Source organism: Thunnus albacares, chromosome 23 (assembly GCF_914725855.1).
Source record: "Thunnus albacares chromosome 23, fThuAlb1.1, whole genome shotgun sequence".
Classification (NCBI taxonomy): Eukaryota; Metazoa; Chordata; class Actinopteri; order Scombriformes; family Scombridae; genus Thunnus; species Thunnus albacares.
This window is the reverse complement of record NC_058128.1, coordinates 1,917,561-1,940,368: the sequence shown is the minus strand read 5'-3', so window position 1 is coordinate 1,940,368 and position 22,808 is coordinate 1,917,561. Positions and strand designations below refer to the sequence as shown.

The following is a 22,808-nucleotide window of genomic DNA, read 5'->3' as shown; positions in this document are numbered from 1 at the left end:
TGAATGAATGATTGAATGAATGAATGAATGAATGAATGAATGCATTTAACAGAACTCTTTGTTTCTGTATACATTTAATAACCTCTGCTATGTGGACCTGTTGTAAGCTCTCCTTTGTGTCACCATGAATGAGTGAATGAGTGAATGAATGAATGAATGAATGAATGAATGAATGAATGAATGAATGAATGAGTGAATGAATGAATGCATTCAACAGAACTCTTTGTTTAGTATTAATGTAATAAGCTCTGCTGTGTGGACCTGTTGTCAGCTCTCCTTCATGTCACCTCATTTGCAGTAATCACTGATGTTCGACATCCCTTCACGTCAGCTGATCAATAGCTTATCAGCTGTTCACCGGGGAGACGCCACCTTTGATTCTGCTCACATCTCTGAAGTTTGGCTCCATACGAGCGGGCCCCGCTGAGCTCCGAGGGCCCCGGACCGACTCGCTCCGAGCCCCGCCGGCTGCTCCGGGCTTCAGAGGACCCCCTGCCGGGAGGTGGGGGGCCTCATAATGAGCTGAGGGGCCCCTCCACCTCATCAACACACTGTAATTCACTCTGCACAGCAGGACGGAGATGATTCAGTTTGAACCGGCAGCCTGTGATGGCGACGGTACACAAATCCTCAACAGGCTGAAGAGAAAACACACTCACACTGATGCCTGTTGTTATTGATCTGTCAGACCTTTATAGATACTTAGAGATGATTGTGTTGACTCGGTTGTTGTGTGTGACATTTGTGTTCGTCTGTTTGTGTTGTTTGTATTTATTGTTGTGACAGTGTTTATGCTGCTCTTGAGAAACAGATTTTAATCTCAACAAGATTTTTACCAGGTTAAATAAGGACGAAGGTCTTTTTTTTTAAATTAATAGATTAATCATTAGTTCTTCAAATGTCTTGTTTTCTATCAACAATCCAAAACTCAAAGATATTCAGTGAACGGTGGTTAAAAATACTGAGAAAAGCAGAAAATCTTAAATTACATTTAAGAATCTGGAGCCAGAGAACGGTTGATGTTTTTGTTCAGTCGATAATCACATTTATTGATGATTCATTTCCTGTCGACGCCACTTCAAACCAGTGAGAAGAGCACAGACAAAACACAAGATACAGAAAGTCTCACTTGTAAAAGTCTTGACGTGTGTCGTGACTGTAACAGATGTTTCTGAGTTAATAAGACTCAGACTAAAACAGGTTTTCAGAGCTTTTAAGGCTGATTCTGATGTTTTTGTGTCTAAATGTTTTCAAATCTGACTGTTTGTGTCATAAAAACCCCAAAACAAGTCCAATAAAAGTGATTTAGTCAAATCAAGTCTATTTTGTAGTCCCACTATTTATCATTAACAATCAGTCTGTAAACAGTTAATAAACTGTTTATAACTCATTATAATGTAAATAATGTTATGTTGTATAAACAGATAATGAACGACATCATAGTAAAACACAGCTGTAATAATATGAAATATGTCCTCAGATCAGTTTATAACGACATTATAGTGAGTTATTAACTGTTTATTAACTGTTTATTAACTGATTATAAATTCTAAAAAGTTTAAACTTTAATTGAAGTTTTTAAGGCTCCAACTAACAATGATTTTCTGGATTAATTGATGAATCATTTGATCTGGTTATATTGTCTCAGAGTCAAAGCTCTTTAAACGTCTCATTATTCTGATATGAACATGTGTGACAAAGAAAAGCATTAAATCAATATATTTGAGAAAAACCTTTTAACATATTTACCCCCCAAAAGATGAATAAAACGATTATTTGATTGTCAAAGTTGTTGTTAATTTAATGTCAATCGACTAATTGATTAATTGACAAATAGTTAAAAGAGCTTTTGAAACAATCAGTCTATTAACAGAAAATTCAATCGTTTTTGTTATTTTTTTAAGCAAAAATACCAAACATGTGCTGGTTTCAGCTCCTCAGATGTGATGATTTAATGCTTTTCTTTGTCATATATGACGTCAGCTTTAACTTTAACTTATAACTGGCATTTTTCACTATTTTCTGATGTTTTATGGACAAAATGAGGAATCAATTCATCGATGTTTGTACTTCTTTAATTTGTGTAAAATAAACTTTAAACTCTGAACGTTAGTTAGAAACTTTCTCCGCCAGATCAAAAAATAAAACTCTGCTGGAAAGTGAAAATCTTTTTTAAAAAACCTTAATAGAGATAAAACCGGTGAGGAAAAGCAGAGTGCAACGTGTGAGCGCTCTATTTTAAGACTTTAAAGAACCCCTGCTTCACATGTTGGATGGCCTGTTCTCTCCACATTATACAGGTTTTCTCTTTTTTCTGCTGCCAAGTTTTTCCATTTTCTCCTCGCCAGCTGGTCAAGGGTCTCCTGCTGCCGCTAGGGCCCACAGCTCACTTCCTACTTTCTCCGGCACCTGTTCCTATTTGGCAAGGCCGACCGGGGATCCTGAAAGCTTGGAGCCGAGCCATCTGCTGCCCAACTCTGCACCATTTTACCCCCCCTACCCCTCCACTCACCCACCCCATCCCTCGAGTCGCTGCATGCATCCTGATTTTCTCTTTTTCTCAGCTCTGAAACACACAGCAGTACTGAAAAGTGGAGTAAAGGCTGAAATGGATTGGCTGGCAAATCCCAAAATCACCATTTAGCTGGAGGTTAAATCAAAAGCATGACATGTGGAGCGGAGCCCATTTGCCCCATGCAGGTGAAGTGACTGATAAACTGTCATTTCTCATGTCAAATCACGTAAGTTATTCTGACCTTGACGATAACAGCAACGTCTTTAAACTCTAAGAAGCGTTATTTATCTCATAAATAACGTTTGACCTGTTTACATTTGAGGAACATGTTTGAATTTCAGGCCACAAAATTCTGTGTTAAGAAGTAGAAAACAGTTTAAAAACCTCAAACATATCTCCAGTTTTTAGGATTACACTCTTCCTCTACTAGTTGACAACATTTTCTAACCTAGATGTGACTTTTTTTAATGTCCAATGACAACATTTTTAAACATTTTTACACTATCCGACCCACTGAGCATAAGTCAGAGCTCTAATTGGCCAGCTGTTATGTGTTGAAAGCTCATGCTGCTGCTCTGCAGGTTGGACTTGGTTTAATTTTCAGCTAACACACTGTTTTAAACCTTTAAATTAAAGGTGCCCTGCAGAGTTTTTGGACATTAGTAGCACTATGGAGCAATATTTATACCGGTGGGTTTGTTTTATGGTGCACAAAAACACACAACGTGACACATATTCTGGTTTCCAGCTATTTACACCGATCGACAGGTTTGTGTTGAACATTAATGTGCCCACAAAGATAAAGAAGAAGAAGACTGCAAGCTAGCAAGCGTGGATGTAAACAATGCGGGATATATACTATTCAATAAATCATCTCTACAAATGTTTTATGAAGGTAATAGAAAGACGATACACACGATACATGTTGGTGAGAAACACTGTTTGTAAATGTTAATTCTGTTCAAGTGAATTTAAAATACGCCCTCATCCCCTAAAAAATCCAATTATAGGCATTAACGTGGATGATTAAATATAAATATATATAATAGATGTGAGGTAGAACATTATAAAACAGCCACACCAACATGTATTGGAACACAAAACTGCACAAGAGAGCCGATGTCTTTAAATTAAAGTACAACCTGAAAACAAAATGTCAAAGCAAAAAAAACCCAAATAAATAGCAGAAACATAAAGAAACGGAACAAAAAAAAAGTACATTTAATTTTTAAAAAATTAATTAATCATATGAAGACAGAATATAATTATTAAATTTATTTACTTTTACAATTTTTGTTTTTAGTTTGTGTATAGTGTCATAAATTAAATTTTGATTCATCACTTTATCTTTAAAAAAAACAGCTACTTTTTTTTATTACATTATTACATTATTACACTCCACAGTTGAATAAACTGTATATTTTATTTCCTGGTCAAAGGTCAGTGTTTTAGATCTAAGTAAATGCAGTGGAGTCAAATTCACAATATTTCTCTCTGAAATGTAGTAAAGAAGAAGTACACAGCAGCATAAAACTGTGACAGTACTGTTACTACTTGAATACCAGTGGTTGAAGAAGTACTCAGATCCTTTACTGCAGTAAAAGTACCAATACAGGGATGTAAAAATACTCCATTACAAGTAAAAGTCCTGCATGATAAATCCTACTACAGTAAAAGTACATAAGTATTATGAGCTTGATGTAGTTAAAGTATTGCAGTAAAAGTACATAAGTATTATGAGCTTGATGTAGTTAAAGTATTGCAGTAAATATTTCAGTATTTCCCTCTGAAATGTAAATATACTGCAGTAAATATACTTATTTACTTTCCAGCACTGTTCAACACTCTGTATCAGAATATTTATTACTATTATATATAAAACATGTATTGATATCGAACCAGAATAAATGAATAAATGTAGTCTCTCTGACCCATTTTGTTACGGACTACAACTCCCATGGGAACTCTTCCTGGCGCGCATGAGCAAAAAAGTGGGGCGCGCAAACTCACGCGGATGTACCGCTATGTAAAATGGCGGCGTGAGAGAGGCTCGTTCAAAACACAGTTCAGTCTTTTACCTGAGAAGGTGTTAAAGTAACGTGAGTGAAGCGGTCTGCGGTACCTGCAGCTGTCTGGGAATCATTCAGAGGGAGAGGTTGGAATTTACATTCCTAGAAAAAGGTACATTTACAGCTTTAAATGTAATACAGGATGAAATCTGTGTGAGATGCTAATGTTAGCTTCCAGACGGTGTTTAACATGGCGTTAGCTGCTAGCTGCTAATGTGTGGGCCCGGTTAGCTCAGCAGCTAACAGCCGGAACATGAACATGATGGCAACCGTTTCATTGTCTGTTCGGTTAGTTAAGTGTTACACCGGTTAACTGTTAATCTGACGGGGACGTTTCTCATCATATTCGTAGATTTGATAAACTAATGTTAGTCTGACAGGTCAACTGTTAGCTAACCTCAGATCCTCAGGACAGTTTGGTGTTTCTGTGATGAACACAACAAAACTCAGATCTGTCTTTTAACAGTTCTGGAAAGTAACTAAGTACATCTACTCAAGTAACATTACAACTTTACTTGAGTATTTCCATGTGATGCTACTTTCTACATTTCAGAGGGAAATATTGTACTTTCTACTCCACTACATTTATTTGACAGCTTCAGTTACTTTTCAGATGAAGATAATATAACAAGCTTTTAAAATACAACACATTGTTAAAGATGAAACCAGTGGTTTCCAACCTTTTTGGCTTTTGACGTCTTACAAAAAGCAGTGTGTAGTCGGGGTCACATTTCACATGTCTATGAGTTGTTAACAGCTCCACCAAATAGTGATTTTTCCCTCTAAACTTCTCACATGCTTTCATTTCAATAAATGTTCAAATGATCCAATATTTCAGCAAAAATCAAAGATTAGAGAAAAAGTCCAAAAACTGAAAACAGATTTGTGTATCAGAACTTTGTTTTTTCTTCTTTCCTCTCCCATTAATCATCTCACCACCCCTCAGATTTATCTGCTGACCCTTTGGAGGGGCCCGACCCCTAGGTTGGGAACCACTGGACTAAACTAGCTAACTGTATATAAAGTAGTGTAAACTAGCTCCACCTCCAGCAGCTACAACAGTAACATGCTGCTCTAACACTGATGCTTCACTATTAATAATCTAATGATGTCATAAATCAGGGTCGATGACCTGAAGCCAGTAGAAGTTAAGACTCACAGGTGTCCACGTTAGGACGAGGAGGACATTTCTCTTTGTTTGATAATGTTAAAAGTAAAGTTAGGCTTCCCGACTCATTTTAAAAAGAGAGAGAGAGAGAGCGGCGGTGGCGAGAACAAAGCAGCGAATGAGAGAAGTAAAACTTTATTTTCTGATTGTTTCACGGCTTTTACGTTCTACAGTAACAAATAAACAACCATCAAACACTCAACAGATGATTCGCTGTGGAGACAGGCTCCATGTTTAGTGGACGATGACTCGTGGAAGCGGACGGGAGGAGCTCGGAGCGAACATGTTCTTTCTCTCACTGTTCTGTCTTAACGAATACATCACTGCAGATCTCTCAGCGTCGTCTCCGGTCTTAACGGTTTATAATCGAGGTCATCTCTACTCGCTGAAATGTTATCATCATAAATTCTGTTCCTTGTCTCCGTATGTTCTCCAAACTATCTGACTTTACACAAAATATGGAGAAACCTACATTTAAACACCATTCACTTACTGATCCAATATGTGCCTAATTTGATATTTTGCATATTTGTGTAATATATCAGCATTACGTATCCATGCAGGACTGTTACTTGAGTACTTCTTCCTACTGCCTGAATAGATTAAAACGTGTTTTGGGATCAACTCTACTAACATGAACTCTCCAGAATGTTTTTACGACACGTCCACACTTATCTTCTAGTTAATCGGGTCCACGTGATTAAAACTGATACAACAGCGGAGAGGTGTTGGTTCAACTTTAGGGTAATTTTGGAGGCGTTTATATAAATGGAGCAGTCAGAATAACAAAACATCAACACCTCTCACACACACCTGTGGACACAACGAGACGTTTGAGGACGTGTCGCGTTTTATAGACCAAACAAATATTCAGTTAACTGAGAAAAATAAGCGACAGATTAATTGACAAGAAGGCTGTAACGGTTGTTAGTGTTTGTCAGTCTGACGGCAGCAACACTACAGGGTAACCATGGTAACCAGGATACCTTGGTTAAGCCGGCTAGCATACATCCATGAGCATGCTACAGCTAAGTGGTGCACCGCCAAATCGTTCTGCAGTTAGTTAGAGGATTATTAAACTATTCTGACGGTAATTATTTGGGTCATTGAAGCGTATTCTTCGTATGACTTCATGCACCAAACCGTAACATCCGTGCTGTGACGGTTCAGGACGAATACGCGTACCGTTACACCTCTAATCAGCCCCACATAAATGGCCGCCTGCTAACCGTGCTTCTGCTTCTTTTATTTTGGTGACAGAGCAGGGGGGATGGCGAAGAGGATCGCTGATAAAGAGCTAACGGACAGGAACTGGGATCAGGAGGAGGAGGGAGAGGAGGTGAGTTACTAATAATAATAAAGTCTGAAATAAATACATTCAAACTGACGCCGTGGTTGAAGAGTTCAGGTCTGTAGTGTGTCAGATTTTATGAATCTAACTCAGTATGTTATCCTTCATCAGGCCGGGACGTTTTCAGTTGCGAGCGACTCTGTGTTGAAGAACCGGGCGATTAAGAAAGCCAAACGTCGCAACATTGGAGCAGAGGTAAAAGCATAAATAGTTTAACATCAATTTGTGAATGAAACATTGAACAAATACTCCTTTATACAGATTACAAAAAGCTCCAAAACTCACATGTGAAGTAATTTTGAGAATAAGTTTAATGGTGAAAAGATTCTAAATGTAAACCAACAGGTTGTCTTGTGTCTTGTGTTTCAGGGTGAAGTTAGCACAGCCTTCAAAGGTTTTAAAGGCTTTTCTATGACGCCGGCGTCTGCAGCCAGCGGAGCCTCCACTCCAACGCTGTTCTCTGGTTTCGGGAACGGCGGAGGCTTTAAAGGTCTCGGAGGTCTGACCAACGGAAACAGCATCGCTCCTCCGTCATTCGGAGGTTTCTCATCTCCTGCTGCTGCGACGTCCTCCGCTACACCTGGTGAGGAGACGCAGTTAGATCACAGAAAACACTTCTCGGTTCATACCCGCCAACTTAAAAGTCTCGTACATTCATCAAGTGAGCAACGCTGTTGTTTCCTTGACAATAAAATAGTGTAAAGTCCACGTTAGAGGCAGGTAGAGAGAAACTGATGAAGTAGAATCCACACATCTCGTAGTCTGAGGTAGATCAGTGTTCAGTAGCGCTGTAGTCAGCTGGTCGATTAGTTGGTCGAATAATCTCCGTGTTATTTTCATTAGGAGAAAAGTGCTACATCAACAGCTTTCCAGGATTAATCCATTATTTCCTGTGGCGGGAGGGACAGACTAACAAATTACCTGTGAAAACAACGGGGGTGTATTCAAAACCTTTAAACAACCTGATGGCGACTGCTGGGTCTAACTGTACTCAACGTTTACTGAATCTGTGTTTCTCCATAACGACACAACGAGAACCACCGCCAGCCAAAAAAATATTTTTTAATATTTGATATCCGAATAAACATCCATTCATCGACAGCGTTTGGGAGTCTCTGTGCAGCGCTGTTCCGGTATGTGAGTCAACCTCTGTCGTTGCCTGGGAAACCACTGGTCGCGCGGCTCCGTTAAGGAGTATGTTTGCGTAGCGAGCGGGAAACAGCGAGGGGCAGAGAGGTGACGGTGGATGTGAGCGGAGCAGAGGAAAAGGTTAGTAGTAAGTTGTCAGTCTGGCAGTAAATGTACAGCACAGACTACAGTGTGTCAGTTAATAAATGCTAAAAAGTCACGTCTGTTGTTTCCCCAAATGCTGGAAAAGTAAAAGTGAAGGGAGTTAGCTCCAAAGTTAGCAACAGTGGGCTAGCATAACCTGAAGAGGCAAAACAGAGAAATGCAGAACAGAGAAATGCCCCCCCCCCCCCCCCCCCGCGACTAATCGATTAGTTGAAGATTATGTCCGATTTTAGTCGACCGAGACTTTCTCTGGTTGACTGCAGCTTTAGTGTTCAGAGTGTTTTGTCAGTCTGTTCCTCTCGTAGACGTGACAGTCAGTCAGCTGATCATCCTGAGTCAGGACTTGGAAAAGTCAACCAGTAATTAGTTTGAATAACTTCAGACTCAGCTGTACTGTAATGTGATGACTGTCGTCATACTTGGCCGCCGACGTCCATCCGTCAGCAGTCAGAGAGTCTCTCACTGTTCAGTAAAGTCTTTACATTTTCCTGTTTGATGTCGAGGTTTCACCGTCAGACCAGGTCGTCGCTCCGCTCGTTTGACGCCTACGCTGTGTCACTTGTAGGACGGGGCCAATAATCCATTTTCTGATTCAAATCGATCTTCATTGAAATGATCTGATATCGGTTTATAAAATCCTGAGATCAGTCTTAACGATGTTAGTCTGAACCGGCCTCATGAGACACTAGTGAACCTCCAATTGAATCAAAAAAACATGGCGGAGCTGCTCCTCTGAAGGCGCCGCCAACCTCAGCCTGAAGCCAGATGTCTGCTCACATCACGGATTTAAAGACTGTGAAGACGGAGAAGAGCAAAGATGTTGAAAATGGAGGTTTGGCCTGTTGAGAAGAAAACTCCGGTACTATTAGTGTGTAGAGGTGCACTATATTGACTGCTGTTGTGCGTCGGTCATATTAAATACAAAATACAATGAATGTAAAGATTAATATTGTTATTAATGCAGCAGGTTAGATGAAGGGCTTCGTATCGATGGACATAAATAGTAACGAGTAGTATTGAAACTTCCTGCATTTGATCCTTTTTGGTTTTGCTCGCAGCCAATCACAGCGAGCGTTGTTCGATTTAATGTGACGTGTGATTGGCCGCAGCTACAACCCAAACCGTCTCAAAATGTATTTGGACTGGGAGGACTGGTGGCATTTCTATTATCTAATAATCTGTTGGTATGAATGTCACTGGGAGGCGTACTGGTATTGGTACTGGTATCATGATCTTTTTAAAGATACCCAGCTCTGGTTAGAAGGTTCTAACTAACAGCATCAGATCTGTGAGAGTCTCTTTCATATCAAAGCAGAATCGGTTTTGTAACTGAAGTATCGTTAATCGATCGATGGAGTGGAATCGATCGGGGAGATCAATAGTGATGCTGATCACTGGTGTGTTAAACTAGTTGCTGAGTAGCAGCAGCTTCTTCTTTGTTGGTAATTTTGTAGTTTATGTTGTTTCCTCCCAAACCTTCCACACACAGACTGAAACAATAATCAATAATCAGCTCACAGTTTACAGCCGCCGTGTAATATATGCAGCTTTAACTGAGTAACTGCAGACACACAACAGATATCGAATCATTCATATTAAAATTCATAATAAAACCTTAATTAATGGATTTAGATATTGATTTACTGATATTTAATATGAAGACGGTTGATTCAGCAGATGTTTGTGTTTTTTTTAATCAGCTAAAAACAACATACGAGGAAAAATGTTGCTCTACTAGAATATTTATTTTAGTTTTTTACCTGCTGTCAGACTCGACGTTAGAAGAGCAGCCAGTAAAACGCTGGTTGTTATTATTAGACCAGCAGGTCGTTAACAACATCAAACATCCTGTCACTTTGTCACTTATAGTGAAAATAAATTATTCTCCTTTTTGTTGGTGTCGTTATAAACTAACTCTGATTGAATATAAAGATTTATTTTTGTACTTAATAAAGTTTTTTTTTTTTTTGGAAGATTAACATGTAAAATCATTTTGTTTATTTGGTCAAAATTAAAATTCTTTTAAAAGAAATGACGAACAAAAGACAGAGAGAGATGCACCGATGTGGATTTTGAGGGCCGATAATAATAATAATAATAATAATTATTATTATTATTATTATTATTATTATTATTATTAATCTAATAATCTCGCAGTTGCAAAAATGTGGATAAGTTTTGTATTTACAGTTTATTTTCCCTCGTTTAGTCTTCATCGTCCATAAAGGGAGATTTAATTATTGTAATTTTCTAATTAATTCCAGATCATTTCTTGTTTATTAACATAAAATTTCTTGTTTACAAAAACATTTAAATATCGACTGTTGATATGATTTATTTATAGTTTACAGACACAATAACAAAAACATCGTCCAAAGATGTTAAAGAAACATTCAATAATATAACTTTAACATCAATATGGCCTAAAGTAATGATGTCATTATAAATGTGTGAATTAATAACCCGACTCCTCCCCCAACATGGCAACCAGTATAAAGAGATAAAAAGCTCCTGGTATCACTGGTCCAGCATCATCTCTGCTTTATTAGAACAATAACATGTAGTTTAGACTCTCAACACGTCGTCTTTTGTCTGATTTACATTATTTTAATTCTCAGTTATATAAAAGCTGAACGACGCTGTTGACGTGTAACGGAGCTGAAATCTCCTCCATTGTTGGTTTGCTATTAGAGTGTAATGGAGCTGAATCAGCGGGGGTCTGTGTGTTTGTGTCTGGCTGCTCTTTCCCTTCATGTCGTCGTGTCGCCGCAGGGCAGGACAGGGAGGAGGGAGGAGGGGGAGGAGGGAGGGGAGGAGGAGGAGGAGGAGGGGGGGGAGGAGGGGGGGCTGCAGAGGGGGGAGGGGGGGTCTCTGAGACTCATCTCCTCTCACGTTTCTCCTCCTCTCAGCCTCATCCAGCTGCCATCACACTATAACATCTCTCCCCCTCGTCTCAGGTCTGACGTTCAACGGCCCCGCCTCCGCCAAGCCCACCGATGACATCACCGGCAAGCAGACCAATGGCTCCACCCCGAGCCTGACTCAAAGCTCGAGCTCCTGCAGCAGCAGCAGCAGCAGCAGCAGCAGTGTCAGCAACAAGGAGTACAGCCGGCAGCTCACCGCGCTCAACTGCTCGGTGCGGGACTGGATCACCAAGCACGTGAACGACAACCCTCTGTGCGACCTCAACCCCATCTTCAGGGATTATGAGCGGCACCTGGCCAGCATCGAGCGGCAGTACGGCGCCGGATCTGCCGACGGAGGCTCGGAGGAGAAGAAGAAGCAGGGAGGGATGCTGCCAACCACAGCCACCCCTCCTCCTCCTTCCTCCTCTTCTTCCTCGTCCAGCAGCAGCAGCAGCAGCTCGGCGGCTCCGGCGCCAGCCGCCGCTTTGTTCTCCTTTGGCAAAGATACGACGGGAGACTCAGGCCGGGACAAAAGCGCCGCCGCCGCCGCTCCGATCCCCGCCGGCGTCACGTTTAACTTCGGTCAGAAGGTGGACAGCTCGGCTCTGGGCTCCTTAGGCTCCAAATCGACGCCTCCCAGCTTCTCCTTCTCCTCCAGCGCCTCCTCCAGCCAGAGCTCCCTGTTCGGAGCTGCCGGCTCTGCCGCTCCGCTGTCCTTCAGCGGGAAGAAAGCCGAGGACGCTCAGCCTGCAGGTACGCAGACAGAAAACACAGTCATGTCCTGAAACTCAGGGAGCAGAGAGACTCAAATCTCTCGTTTCTTAATTCATAGTTGATATTTATTCTTCATCAGCAGCACAAGAAGCTGAAAGAAACTCTGATGAACCACAAATAAACATTTCTGTCATCGCAGGTAGAATCAATGAACTGACAAATATCTGCTGCTTGTTTTTTATCATATATGATAGAAGATTAAATATTTTGGATTATAAGGACAAACATTGTGTTGGATGTTTATGTGTTGACAGTTTCAGCCCCAAATTGTTTGTTTGGTCTTAAAATGTCAGAAAAGAAGTAAAAAAAAATGCTTTAAAATGTTTAGTTTCTAAACCTAAATGTTTACAATCATATAAGACAAAGAAAAACAAGAAATCTTTAAATCTTTCTCTGAAAATAAAATCAACAGTTAATTAATTGATCTACTAATTGTTTCAGCTCTGATTTTAATCAGTTTGAATGATCAGGTTGAGCTTTAATTTTATTTATATGAATGTTTGTAATCGACACAAGTGGATGAAATAATCTGGATTAACAAAATAATTGATTATTATTTTCCTCATTGATGAATCTGTTTGTTTTCATTATGAACAGATTCTTTGTTTCTTTAAAACGTTTCAGACTCAAATATTTTCAGTTTATCTTCATAAAAGAAAAATTAAGATTTAAACAATTCATTAATAATCGATCGACTAATCATTTCATAGCAGAATATTAACGTTTTATTAGGTTTAATGTGCAGATGATCAAAATAACATTTAAATAAATAATATAATAGAATTTAGATACAAACTGCAGCATGAAAGCAGTGAAACTGTGTGTCTGGTCTCCTTTAATGGTTAAATAATAAAGATTTAAGATTTTAAGTCTTTATTTAAAATTGTCCTAATTAATAACTAATTAGGTGAAAGCAGGTTTTCCCGTCTGACATCAGAGACAGTTAATGAGTCTGATCGTCTCGTGTCGTTATTAAAACTGTCAATCAGAGAGTCGTTGTAGGGCTGCAGCTGACGGCCACGTTCATTATCAATAAATCTACAGATGTATCGATCAGGGATGATCAGAAAGTGACGTCTTAAAATCTCTTTATTTTGTCCGACCAACAGTTTAAAACCCCAAAATATTTAATTTACTGTCACAGAAGAACAAGAAAAACAGAAAATGTTCAAGGAGATGGAATCTGGATTGTTCCATTTTATAATAGCTGATCAATCGATCAATGAAAATGTTTTTCTTTTACTAGACGAGAACGGAGACGAAGAGTCGGAGGAGCCGCCGAAACCTGAGATCAAAGAGGTTCAAGAGGACGACGCCTTTTACTCAAAGAAGTACGTCTGATGGTTTATTCACGTTTATTCAAACAGCTGAAGTCAGTAAATGAACAGATTGAACCTGCTGCAGGAAGCTTTTATTGATTCATGTTGTTGATCAGACAGAAAAACATCTTGACTCCTTTTTTAAATGATTTAAAACTTTAATTTGTGGTTTTTTTTAATCAGTCGGTTGTTTGAGTCTTTAACTGATTTTCCAGCTTTTGTCGTCTTAAAACAAAACTATATTTATATATAAAACCTCATCACAGGTTTATGATGTCGGAGTTCAACCAAAGTCTTTTCAGTTTGTTTAATTTGTTTAATTATCTACAAGATGTTTATGTGTTTGTTGTGGCCGATAAGATACAATAACTGATACTTTTATTATTACAAATGTTGTGAAGATGATGATTAATATATATTTAGACTTTTTTTCTAACACAGCACAGATGTTTACAGCTTTCACCCTCCGTACAATAATGATATATTTATTTATTGTTAACTTGCAACCAGTTTACCTTTTTTTTTTTTTTAATCTGTAGACTAATTAACATCTGACATGAGGTCGTTATTGATAGAAAGGCTGCAGGTCTTTAACGATTAACTGGTAAATTCAGTTTATTTTAAAGGTGCAATATACGACGTTCAGCCCCGCTAGATGTCGCACTAGAGCCCCGGCAGTTCTTGGTTTACGTAATAAATAAAAAATAAATAATAAAGTTTGAGGGGAAGCAGAAGCAGAATCTGAACACACTGACCGAACTGTTAAACTACGCAGCGCTGATCAATGAGGTATCAAGATTCTGTTACTGCGTCGCCTTTCAGGAACATATTTTAGTGTTTAGCTGTAATATGATAAAGTTTGTGACGCGGCCGAGGACTCACATGCACGCTCACATGCACGCATGGCGGGACCGGCTGTCCAAACGAGGAACAGATGAGCTCGAACAGGGAGCGTGACTTCATTCTCTGCTCAGGATGCCGTTATATCTTTACATAGCAAACAGTTGTTTGCTGCCGTCTAGTGGGGCTGAGTGTCGTTTATGTTGCACCTTTTTAAGATACTTGGCTAATTAGACTCATTCATTGCATACAGAGAATGTCCGTTTTGAGCGTGTTCGTAACAATTCACTATTAGCATAACGAGCTACGTGTAGCTGTAACACATAGCGTTTAAGTTTATGTTCTGCTTGTTTGATAAATTGTTCGTACCGTCTCCCGTACCCCTAAATTCCACCGGGCGCGTGTGAACCGCGTTCTGGCTCTGACGCGGCCGCAGGAGCTGATCGTGGCCGCTCTAGTCAATGTAGCCGATTCCACCGGGCACGCCGCGGCGTGTTTCAGAAGCGTCTTTCCGCTCCGCTGCGCTAAAGATAGGCGCCTCGTCTATTTTTTACGGAGGCCGCGTCAAGCAGCACAGAGCAGATGGAGCTGGGCAGGAAGTCAGACACAGAAACAGCCTTAAGCATCTGGTCGATTTTCAAAATAAAACACGCCGTGCAGACTCCTGGTCGTATATCAACAATAAACGCAATTAAAACAGACGAATAAAGAAACCATTTAACTACGTAGCCTAATTAACCGTAACAGAAGCACAATAATCAAGGAAAATGACCAAATCAACGAAAGCTGAGCAAGTTAACAAAATTGGGCCGTTTAGTTGCCCTGCTACTGCAGTAATTACGGTAGCCTTAAGGGACTTTATCAGCTTTGACCAGGCTGCTGTAATTACTGTAGTAGGAGTGCAACTGACTTTAAACGGCGGATGGCTTCCCCGCAGTGAAGACGCTCTGCCTCTGACGCGCTGCCGGTGGAATATGGCGCCGTGCAGAGGACGGAGCGAAACCGTGTCGCAGCCGGAACGCAGCGCACACACGCCCGGTGGAATCCCGAGGTTAAAGCCAGATGTTGTTGCACTTACAGCAGCGAGCAGTCGACTGGAGTAAAGTACAACCTAAAGTCTGTTTCATCGTGTGCGTAGAGGTGAAACACTGAGGACAGAAGAGTCTTCAAGCACAGAATAGTCTGAAGGGAAATAAAACTCAGATCATATTGTTCTTATTAAAAATGATGTTTGTTTAACAAGATTACATTAAATAAACATGAGATTTTAGCCGCCGTGCTGTAACGTCGTCCAAACATCACAAAACTGAACCTGGATCAGTTTTATTTCTCAGTTTGTGAATCATGACTCAGCGTTTTTAATATATTCTAACTTGCTGTGTGTCTGTTGTTGTTGTTGTTGTTGTTGTTGTTGTTGTTGCCGTCAGGTGTAAAATGTTCTACAAGAAGGAGTCTGAGTTCAAAGAGAAAGGAGTGGGAACTCTGCACCTCAAACAGACAGCGGACGGAAAAACTCAGATGATCATTCGCGCCGACACCAATCTGGGTAAAAACATCTGGACACGTAGAAACTGCAAACACACTTCACATCCACATGTTGTTGTTTGATTATCGGCTCATTTTAACATCATCACTGATTTAAAAAACACAAACAGGTTTTTAAAATTCTTCAATAAACAATCTCTTATAATAATGATAATAATAATAATTATAATTATAATAATAATAATAATACTCCTCTTTTGTAATAATAGTAGCAGTAATAATAATGATATTTAAATATCAATTTTAAAGAAGGTTGTTTACAAAGTGCTTTACATTGTCTGCACATTTATAAACAAAACACAACAGAAGCACATTTTTAAATTAAAGTGATTAAACAGTCGAGTGATGCAGGGATGGATGGAGCATGCAGGAGAGCTAAAAGATAAAAAAAACATCTATAAAAGTTTATTTCAAAGAGATTTAAAAGTGCCAGATTGTCCCTCTTTGTTATTAATCTGAAGTTTGATCATCTAAGTGGACAAGACAGCAGAAATTAACTATATTGCATCAAAAGTTATCAAAATAACATCAAAGTCACTTCACTTGTCTGTATCCTTCATCCTTTATGTCGTTTTGTGAATTTGCTAATTTTATCTTTTTATTTTGGTTGTTGGTATTAATCTTAAAGTTACTGTCAGTGAACAGTTACGGAGGTAAAATCTGTCTCAGTTCCTCAATGAAAACTTCAGATTAAAGCTGCAACGATCAGTCAATTAATCAATTAGTTGAATGACAGAAAATTAATCATCAACTATCCAATAATCTTTTTAGTTTCAAACGTTTTGTTGCTTTTAGCTTCTCAGATGTGACGATTTAATGCTTCTCTTTGTCATTAATGACAGTAAACTGAATATTTTTGGACAAAATAAGACACTTAAAGACGTAACTTAGTCCATTCTCACTATTTTCATACATTTTATAGGTAAAACTTTTAATTAATTGATAAAATAATCAGCAGATTAATCAATAATGGAAGTTATAGTTGCAGCCTGATGTTTTACTTCTTGATTTGTTTTTGTTGTTTTTGTTGGAGGAAGATGTTAAATGTTCACATCAGAAAATCGATTCATCTGACGATTATTTTCTACAATCAGACTAAAGGACCACAGAAAGGCATCATGGGTAAAGTAAAATGCTTGACATCAGGTAGAAGAAGACGGGTCAGTAAGTGTTTTATGTCTTAGAGGTCGTCATGATCTGTGACTCCACCGCTGACAGAAACAACGTCATTACTGTCTTGATTCGTTTTTTTTTAGTCTATAAACTGTCAGAAAATGGTGAAAAATGTTCAGTTTACTGTCACACAGGACCAAAGAAACCAGCAAATATTCACATTTAAGAAGCTGAAATCAGAGAAATTTTGCTTTTTCCTTCTTTAAAAAATGACTGAAAACAATAAATCGATTTTAACAAAAATAGTTTCCTGTTGATAAATTAATCGACTAATCGACTAGTCGTTGCAGCTCTTCTAGATAAAACCTACATACAGTTAATAAAAAAACTGGAAACATTCTCCTCTTGTTAAACCCCAGAAAACCTGAAAGATGACAAATAATTTAAATACATCTTAATATTCAAAAGTCAAATATGTTTCCAAAAAAAAAACAAATGAGGAAAGGAGGCGTTTTCCTGTTTTCCATCAGATGAAGCTGATCTGTGATGGAACAGCTCCTCCTGCTGGACAAACGCAGGAACTGCTGGTTCCTGAACGTCTGCTACAAACACACACACGGGTTCTCATTTAAAGGCTTCAGAGTATTTTAAATGTGTTGAATCTAGTATCATTAGAGGTTTATCTCTGTATTTTAACTCAGCAGTGGCTGTTAAACTGAAACAAACAGGTTTTATATTCTCTGAAATGTGTTTGCTCGACCTCGATGTCTCTCTAACCTGTAATCTCCACAATCCTGTTACATAAAACACGAGTTTTCCTCCTTCAGACGTCTCTCAAGACAGGAAAACAAAAAAAAAAAAAAAAACAAACAAAGGAAACAGATTTCCTGCAGTCCAGCAGGAATGCAGTCATGTAGTTGCCATGGTAACGCTGCTCCTGCTCAGGTTAAACCAGTCTTGAATGGCTTTTTTTTTTTTTTATAGTTTTGTTATCAAAACTGGCTGGTGGAAAATCAGAGAAAGAGGGGGCGTACGTTTCTGACATTTTATGGGTGAAATGAAAAATGAGGTTATTTAAAAACAATAAAAAAACATTTGAAATGGTTTAAATGTGTCGACATGTCGGGAGATTGTTTATGGCAGGAACAGCCGAGGCTTCTAACAGCTTAATGAAAACTCTGAAAGGAGCTGAAGTGCCAAATTAAAGTCCTGAAATGAGAAATTTCAACACAATGTTAATTTTGTTTGTATCTAAACTTCAAGCACTGAACAAAGTTGAAGTGGAAGAATTGGTTTAAGTGAAGTTAAAGTGAATGTTATGAAAGGAGTTGAAGTGCTGAAAGTTTCATTACAGGATTAATTTAGAAACAAAGTAAGTTTTATCTGAAGTTTAAGCGTCATGTTAGGATGAGTGACGTTCAAGTGTTTAAAGGAGTTGAAGTGTCAAACTGAAGAATAAGAAGTGTTGTTACAATTTAAATATAGTGATGAGATCAAGTTGTAAGTAAGTGAGTTTTATTTGTTTTGCACTTATAAACATAAATAACAAAGTGCTTTACAAGACGTAATACACATTTAAAAAGAAAGAAAACATAGAAGATGAAGTGACACAAGATTAAAAAGTGCAAAACACACAATACAACAATGAAAATGATGAAATGTTGATACGCTGGTCATAACAGGTGTGTCTTTAGCTGCTCAGTCACCACAAGTCTTAAGGCAAGTTTAGCATGTCTGGACCTTGGGGAGCACTAAACTGGAAGTTGCAGTGGAAGTTATGAAAGGAGTTGAAGTGCAAAAATGGAAAGTAAGTTGTATCTAAAGTTTAAAGTTATAATATGCAGGATTTTCCTAACAAAAACAATTTATAGACTCATATAAAAATAATCCCCTTCAATCATCACTGATGACCCACCAGAAGTGCGTATTTATCTGCAGAGTTGCTGCCTGTATTTTCTGATTATTTCGCTGTGTTCGGGGCGTTTCTGGGCGCATTTTTTGGGCAGTGAGTGTGTCGCCTCCATCCAATAACAGCACAGAGTGTGAGGTCTCTCTGCTGTCTGTGTCATGGATGTATGAAGAGCAGCAGGTCTGTGTGTCTGTTGACCGAGGGCGGAGCTGAGCTACACACAGAGCAGAGCAGAGCAGAGAGGCCGCAGCAGACAGGAAGAAGCTCTGCATTCACACTAAATCCAGCAATGCGGAGCCTTCAAAATAACATTTTATTTCTCTGATTCACTGCCTTGTTCTTGCTAGCGCCGCTCGCTCTTCATTCACTCTCTAGCTCACTTGCCCACAGCTGCTCTCTCTACATAGTATACTAGAGATGCACGATATTGGATTTTTGCCGATATCCGATATTTCCAACTCATTGTGGCAGATACCGATTTATGCACATATTTTTCTTAGCTGGCTGAGGAGACTATTATGCATGCAAGCATAAGTATGATCAAGAAAGACAATATATGAAGACTGGATGCAGGAGCTCAGCATTAAAACTTTAATGAACCTGCCAAGTGGGAGCAGCAGTAGAGTTTTCATTGAGTTTATTAGACAGACAGGATTAATGTGCAGGATTTAATCTCTGGTCCACACTCCGGAGCAGAAGGTGGCGGTAATGCAGCTAATACGCTGGTTGCCAACTGCAGTTATAAACCAAAAAGAAGAAGATGAAGTTTGTTATTTTTCAAACAGAGTGGTACATCCCGTCAGCCGAAGGATTTCTTATCTGTGCAGCTCCTCAATGGACTGTTTCACCCCGTCAGACCTGCTGCTTCTTCCCACTTTAACCTGAATAACAAACCACATAGAGAACTGGGGCTAACGTTAGCTGGGAGGCTAGCGGAGTGTTAGTAACAGCACGACCGGAGGAAAGCACAGCCAGCTAGCCTCTGCTAGCCTCCCAGCTAAAGTTAGCCCCAGTTCTCTATGTGGACCACTGAGCCCCGGTTTGTTATTCAGGTTAAAGTGGGAAGAAGCAGCTGATCTGAAACAGTCCATCAAGGGAAGCACAGTCAGGCGGCGGAGGAGATGGCGACATATCAGCCTCTCATAATCGGCAGAATTCGCCGATACCGATGACGTGCCGATAATATCGTGAATCCCGATAGTTTACCTTTAAACACAACTGAAGGGGAAGTTTCATTTGAAGTTGGAAGCTACAAAAGGAGTTTAGAAACTAGAAACTTTGATGATGAAGGTTCTGGGAAAGAAGTCGTATTAAAACTGTTTTTCTTCTTCATCTTTAGGAAACATCCTGCTGAACATCATCGTGCAGGCGTCCATGCCGTGCTCCAGAGTCGGTAAGAACAACGTGATGGTGGTTTGCGTCCCCAACCCGCCCGTCGACGACAAGAACCCCACCAGCCCCGTCCCCCTCCTCATCCGGGTCAAGACCGCAGAGGACGCCGACGAGCTCCACAAGACCCTGGAGGAGAAGAAAGGCTGAATCCAGAGCTTTTAGCAGACTTCACCTGGTCATCCTCTGCTGTCCACCGGTCCGAACCTGACCACGCATCGACCTCATCACGCCGGTTTTACCCACAAACACACACACACACACACATTTGTACTTAACTCACCTGATAATTCAGCTGTTTTGTCGCCTCCCTCTCAGTTCCTCATAATAAATTGGTCGTCATACTGTGAAATATTTTTTTTTTTTTTTTTTTAAATCACAAATATCAGAAGCAGGTGGTCGCTCGTTGACTCGGCTACATTCCCTCTGGTTCGACGCTGCTGCTGCTGTTGTTGTATTAGAGAAACAGAACGATGTATCTTATCAGTCTCAAGCGTTTTTAATTTTTTTTTTAAAAAAAAAATTTGGTCGTCGAGTGACTGAAAGTCGAGTGTGAATCCAGACGAGTTGTTGTGCGAGGAGCTTCTCATCTGCGATCCTTACCACTGAGTTTTTTTTTTTTTTTTTTTTTTTTTTTGAGGGGGGAACCTCCAAATAAAAGTCCAGTCAATTTGGTTTTACAAATTAAATACTTGCAGTAACAGTTAATATTTTAATGAAAGTGTCGAGGATGAAGAGGTTTCCTTCCTCTGAGTGTGTCTGCTGAGTGTTTTTTTTTTTTTTCGATCTGGAAACTATTTATTGTGTCGGCAGGATTTGTACTTTCACTGATTGAACCTGGTGTGAATGTTTCCCCTGAAGAGCTTCTTAAAAACAGTGTAGAAGGGAAGTGTGTGTAACAGACCAGTTATTATATTTTATTTTTTCTGTAAACATGGACTCTGTTCTTTTTTTCCAAGTGTCCTTTGTGTGGCCTTCAGTCCGGCCTTCCAGATGAGGCCTGCTGTCATCGTCTGAGAACATTTGTAAAGACATTTATTGGGGAATAAAAGGAAACAAATGAACATGGCTGCTGCTTTTTAATTTCTGTGGTTTTATTTTTACTTTCAGCTCCACAAAGGATTTTACTTGCTCCTATAACAAATAGTTTTATTAGTGGTTATCAAATAACGACAAAGACTAAAGTTAATCGTCATGTTTAATCTTTATTTAAGTAAATGAAACAGAACACAGAGTGTCATAGATGCCAAGCAACAAACATCCTTACATATTGAAAGTGTTATGACCCATCTCCTAAATTACATTGAACACTAAACTCTACTGTTTAGATACTGGAATAGACTCGAACCTGATGGTAAATACATTTTCAGACTCATTTCTTCCAATCAAAGCTTCCTGATTTCCCCCTTTAACGTCTCTCGTTCTCCAGAGTATTTATGAAATATTACACGTTCCACTGATTCCTCTGTTTGACAGAGCTCACGTCATCCTGAGGGATGTTTGTTGCCTACTCGACTCTTGATTGGCCATCGGCGTGTGCGAGTGACGCTTTACTTCACCTGGGTCAAACCTTATTATTGAACCATGCAGTGTCCTTAAAAATCACACAAATATCGTTCGTTCGCTGCTGATATCTGGAAACTTTAGGTTTGAAAACATGAGCAATGAGCTGAAGAGGAGCTCCAACCAAATCACAGAGTAACTTCATTTTGTCTCAATATTTCAGGTGGAGCTGCAAACCATTAAAAGAAACGATTGAAAGAAAATTCATCGGCAATCGTTTTAGTCATTTAAGGGAGAAAAAAAACATTTTCTGATTGCTGCTTCTCAAATGTGAAGATTTGAAGTTTTTCTGTGTCATATGACAGTAAACTGAATATTTTTGGACTGTTGATCAGACAAAAAAAAGACATTGAAGGCGAAAGCTTGAGCTGTAAGAAATAAAAACAGGTATTTCTGTCATTTTGCAGACTAAAGAGAATAATTAAAGCTCAAAACAGCTGCAATGATTAGTTGATCAACAGAAAATGAATCACCAACTATTTTACAAAATTAAATAATCATGTAAGTGGTATTTTGACCAACAATGCCAAATATTTGATGGTTCCAGCTTCTCAAATTGCTTTTGTGTATTTTCATGTAATTTGAATATTATATCCTTGGGTTGTGGAAATTTACAGAATTTTTCACTGTTTTCTCACATCTTATAGACTAAATAATAGATTGAGACAATAATTGTTAGTTGCAGTCCTCATTTCAGGGTTTTAATTGTGTCAGAGTTTGTGGGTTTTAACCTTTTTTTGCACCAGTGTGAGAGAGAGCCTCTTGAATATAGAAACTGGAAGACTTATGCTGCCCTCTGCTGGTCACAGAGTGCTGAGTCAGGGCGGTTACCACATGCTAATTATTGCTATGGAGGAGCTAGCTTTAGCCAGGGACATGTGCTCTTGCTGACTTTATCCTGTGTGTGTGTGTGTGTGTGTGTGTGAAAACCAGAAAAACCACACTCACATGCATAAAGTCCTGATACAGCAAGAGTGAAAATTGGTTGATCAATAAAGGCACCTGTAACACACCCATAATCTTCACATACTCAAACCAGTAACTGATTGAAGGA

General features: G+C 39.2%; 1 protein-coding gene across 1 annotated transcript; it reads left to right on the top strand.

Annotated features, from left to right (window-relative positions):
- The first annotated feature begins 4,516 nt into the window (after positions 1–4,516).
- Positions 4,517–21,255, top strand: nup50 (nucleoporin 50). Its single transcript, XM_044343555.1, has 8 exons — positions 4,517–4,696; positions 7,013–7,091; positions 7,215–7,298; positions 7,473–7,686; positions 11,354–12,055; positions 13,323–13,407; positions 15,663–15,781; positions 20,142–21,255. The coding sequence occupies exons 2-8, from the start codon at positions 7,023–7,025 to the stop codon at positions 20,339–20,341; spliced, it is 1,473 nt and encodes a 490-aa protein (XP_044199490.1). The 5' UTR covers positions 4,517–4,696; positions 7,013–7,022; the 3' UTR covers positions 20,342–21,255.
- Positions 21,256–22,808: the final 1,553 nt, after the last annotated feature.

Excerpts from the sequence above, each read along its gene's own strand:
- nup50 (XM_044343555.1), top strand. The coding sequence starts at position 7,023 with ATGGCGAAGAGGATCGCTGATAAAGAGCTAACGGACAGGAACTGGGAT. Across the intron at positions 7,299-7,472 it reads GTCGCAACATTGGAGCAGAG|GGTGAAGTTAGCACAGCCTT; the intron begins GTAAAAGCATAA and ends CTTGTGTTTCAG. Across the intron at positions 15,782-20,141 it reads TCGCGCCGACACCAATCTGG|GAAACATCCTGCTGAACATC; the intron begins GTAAAAACATCT and ends CTTCATCTTTAG.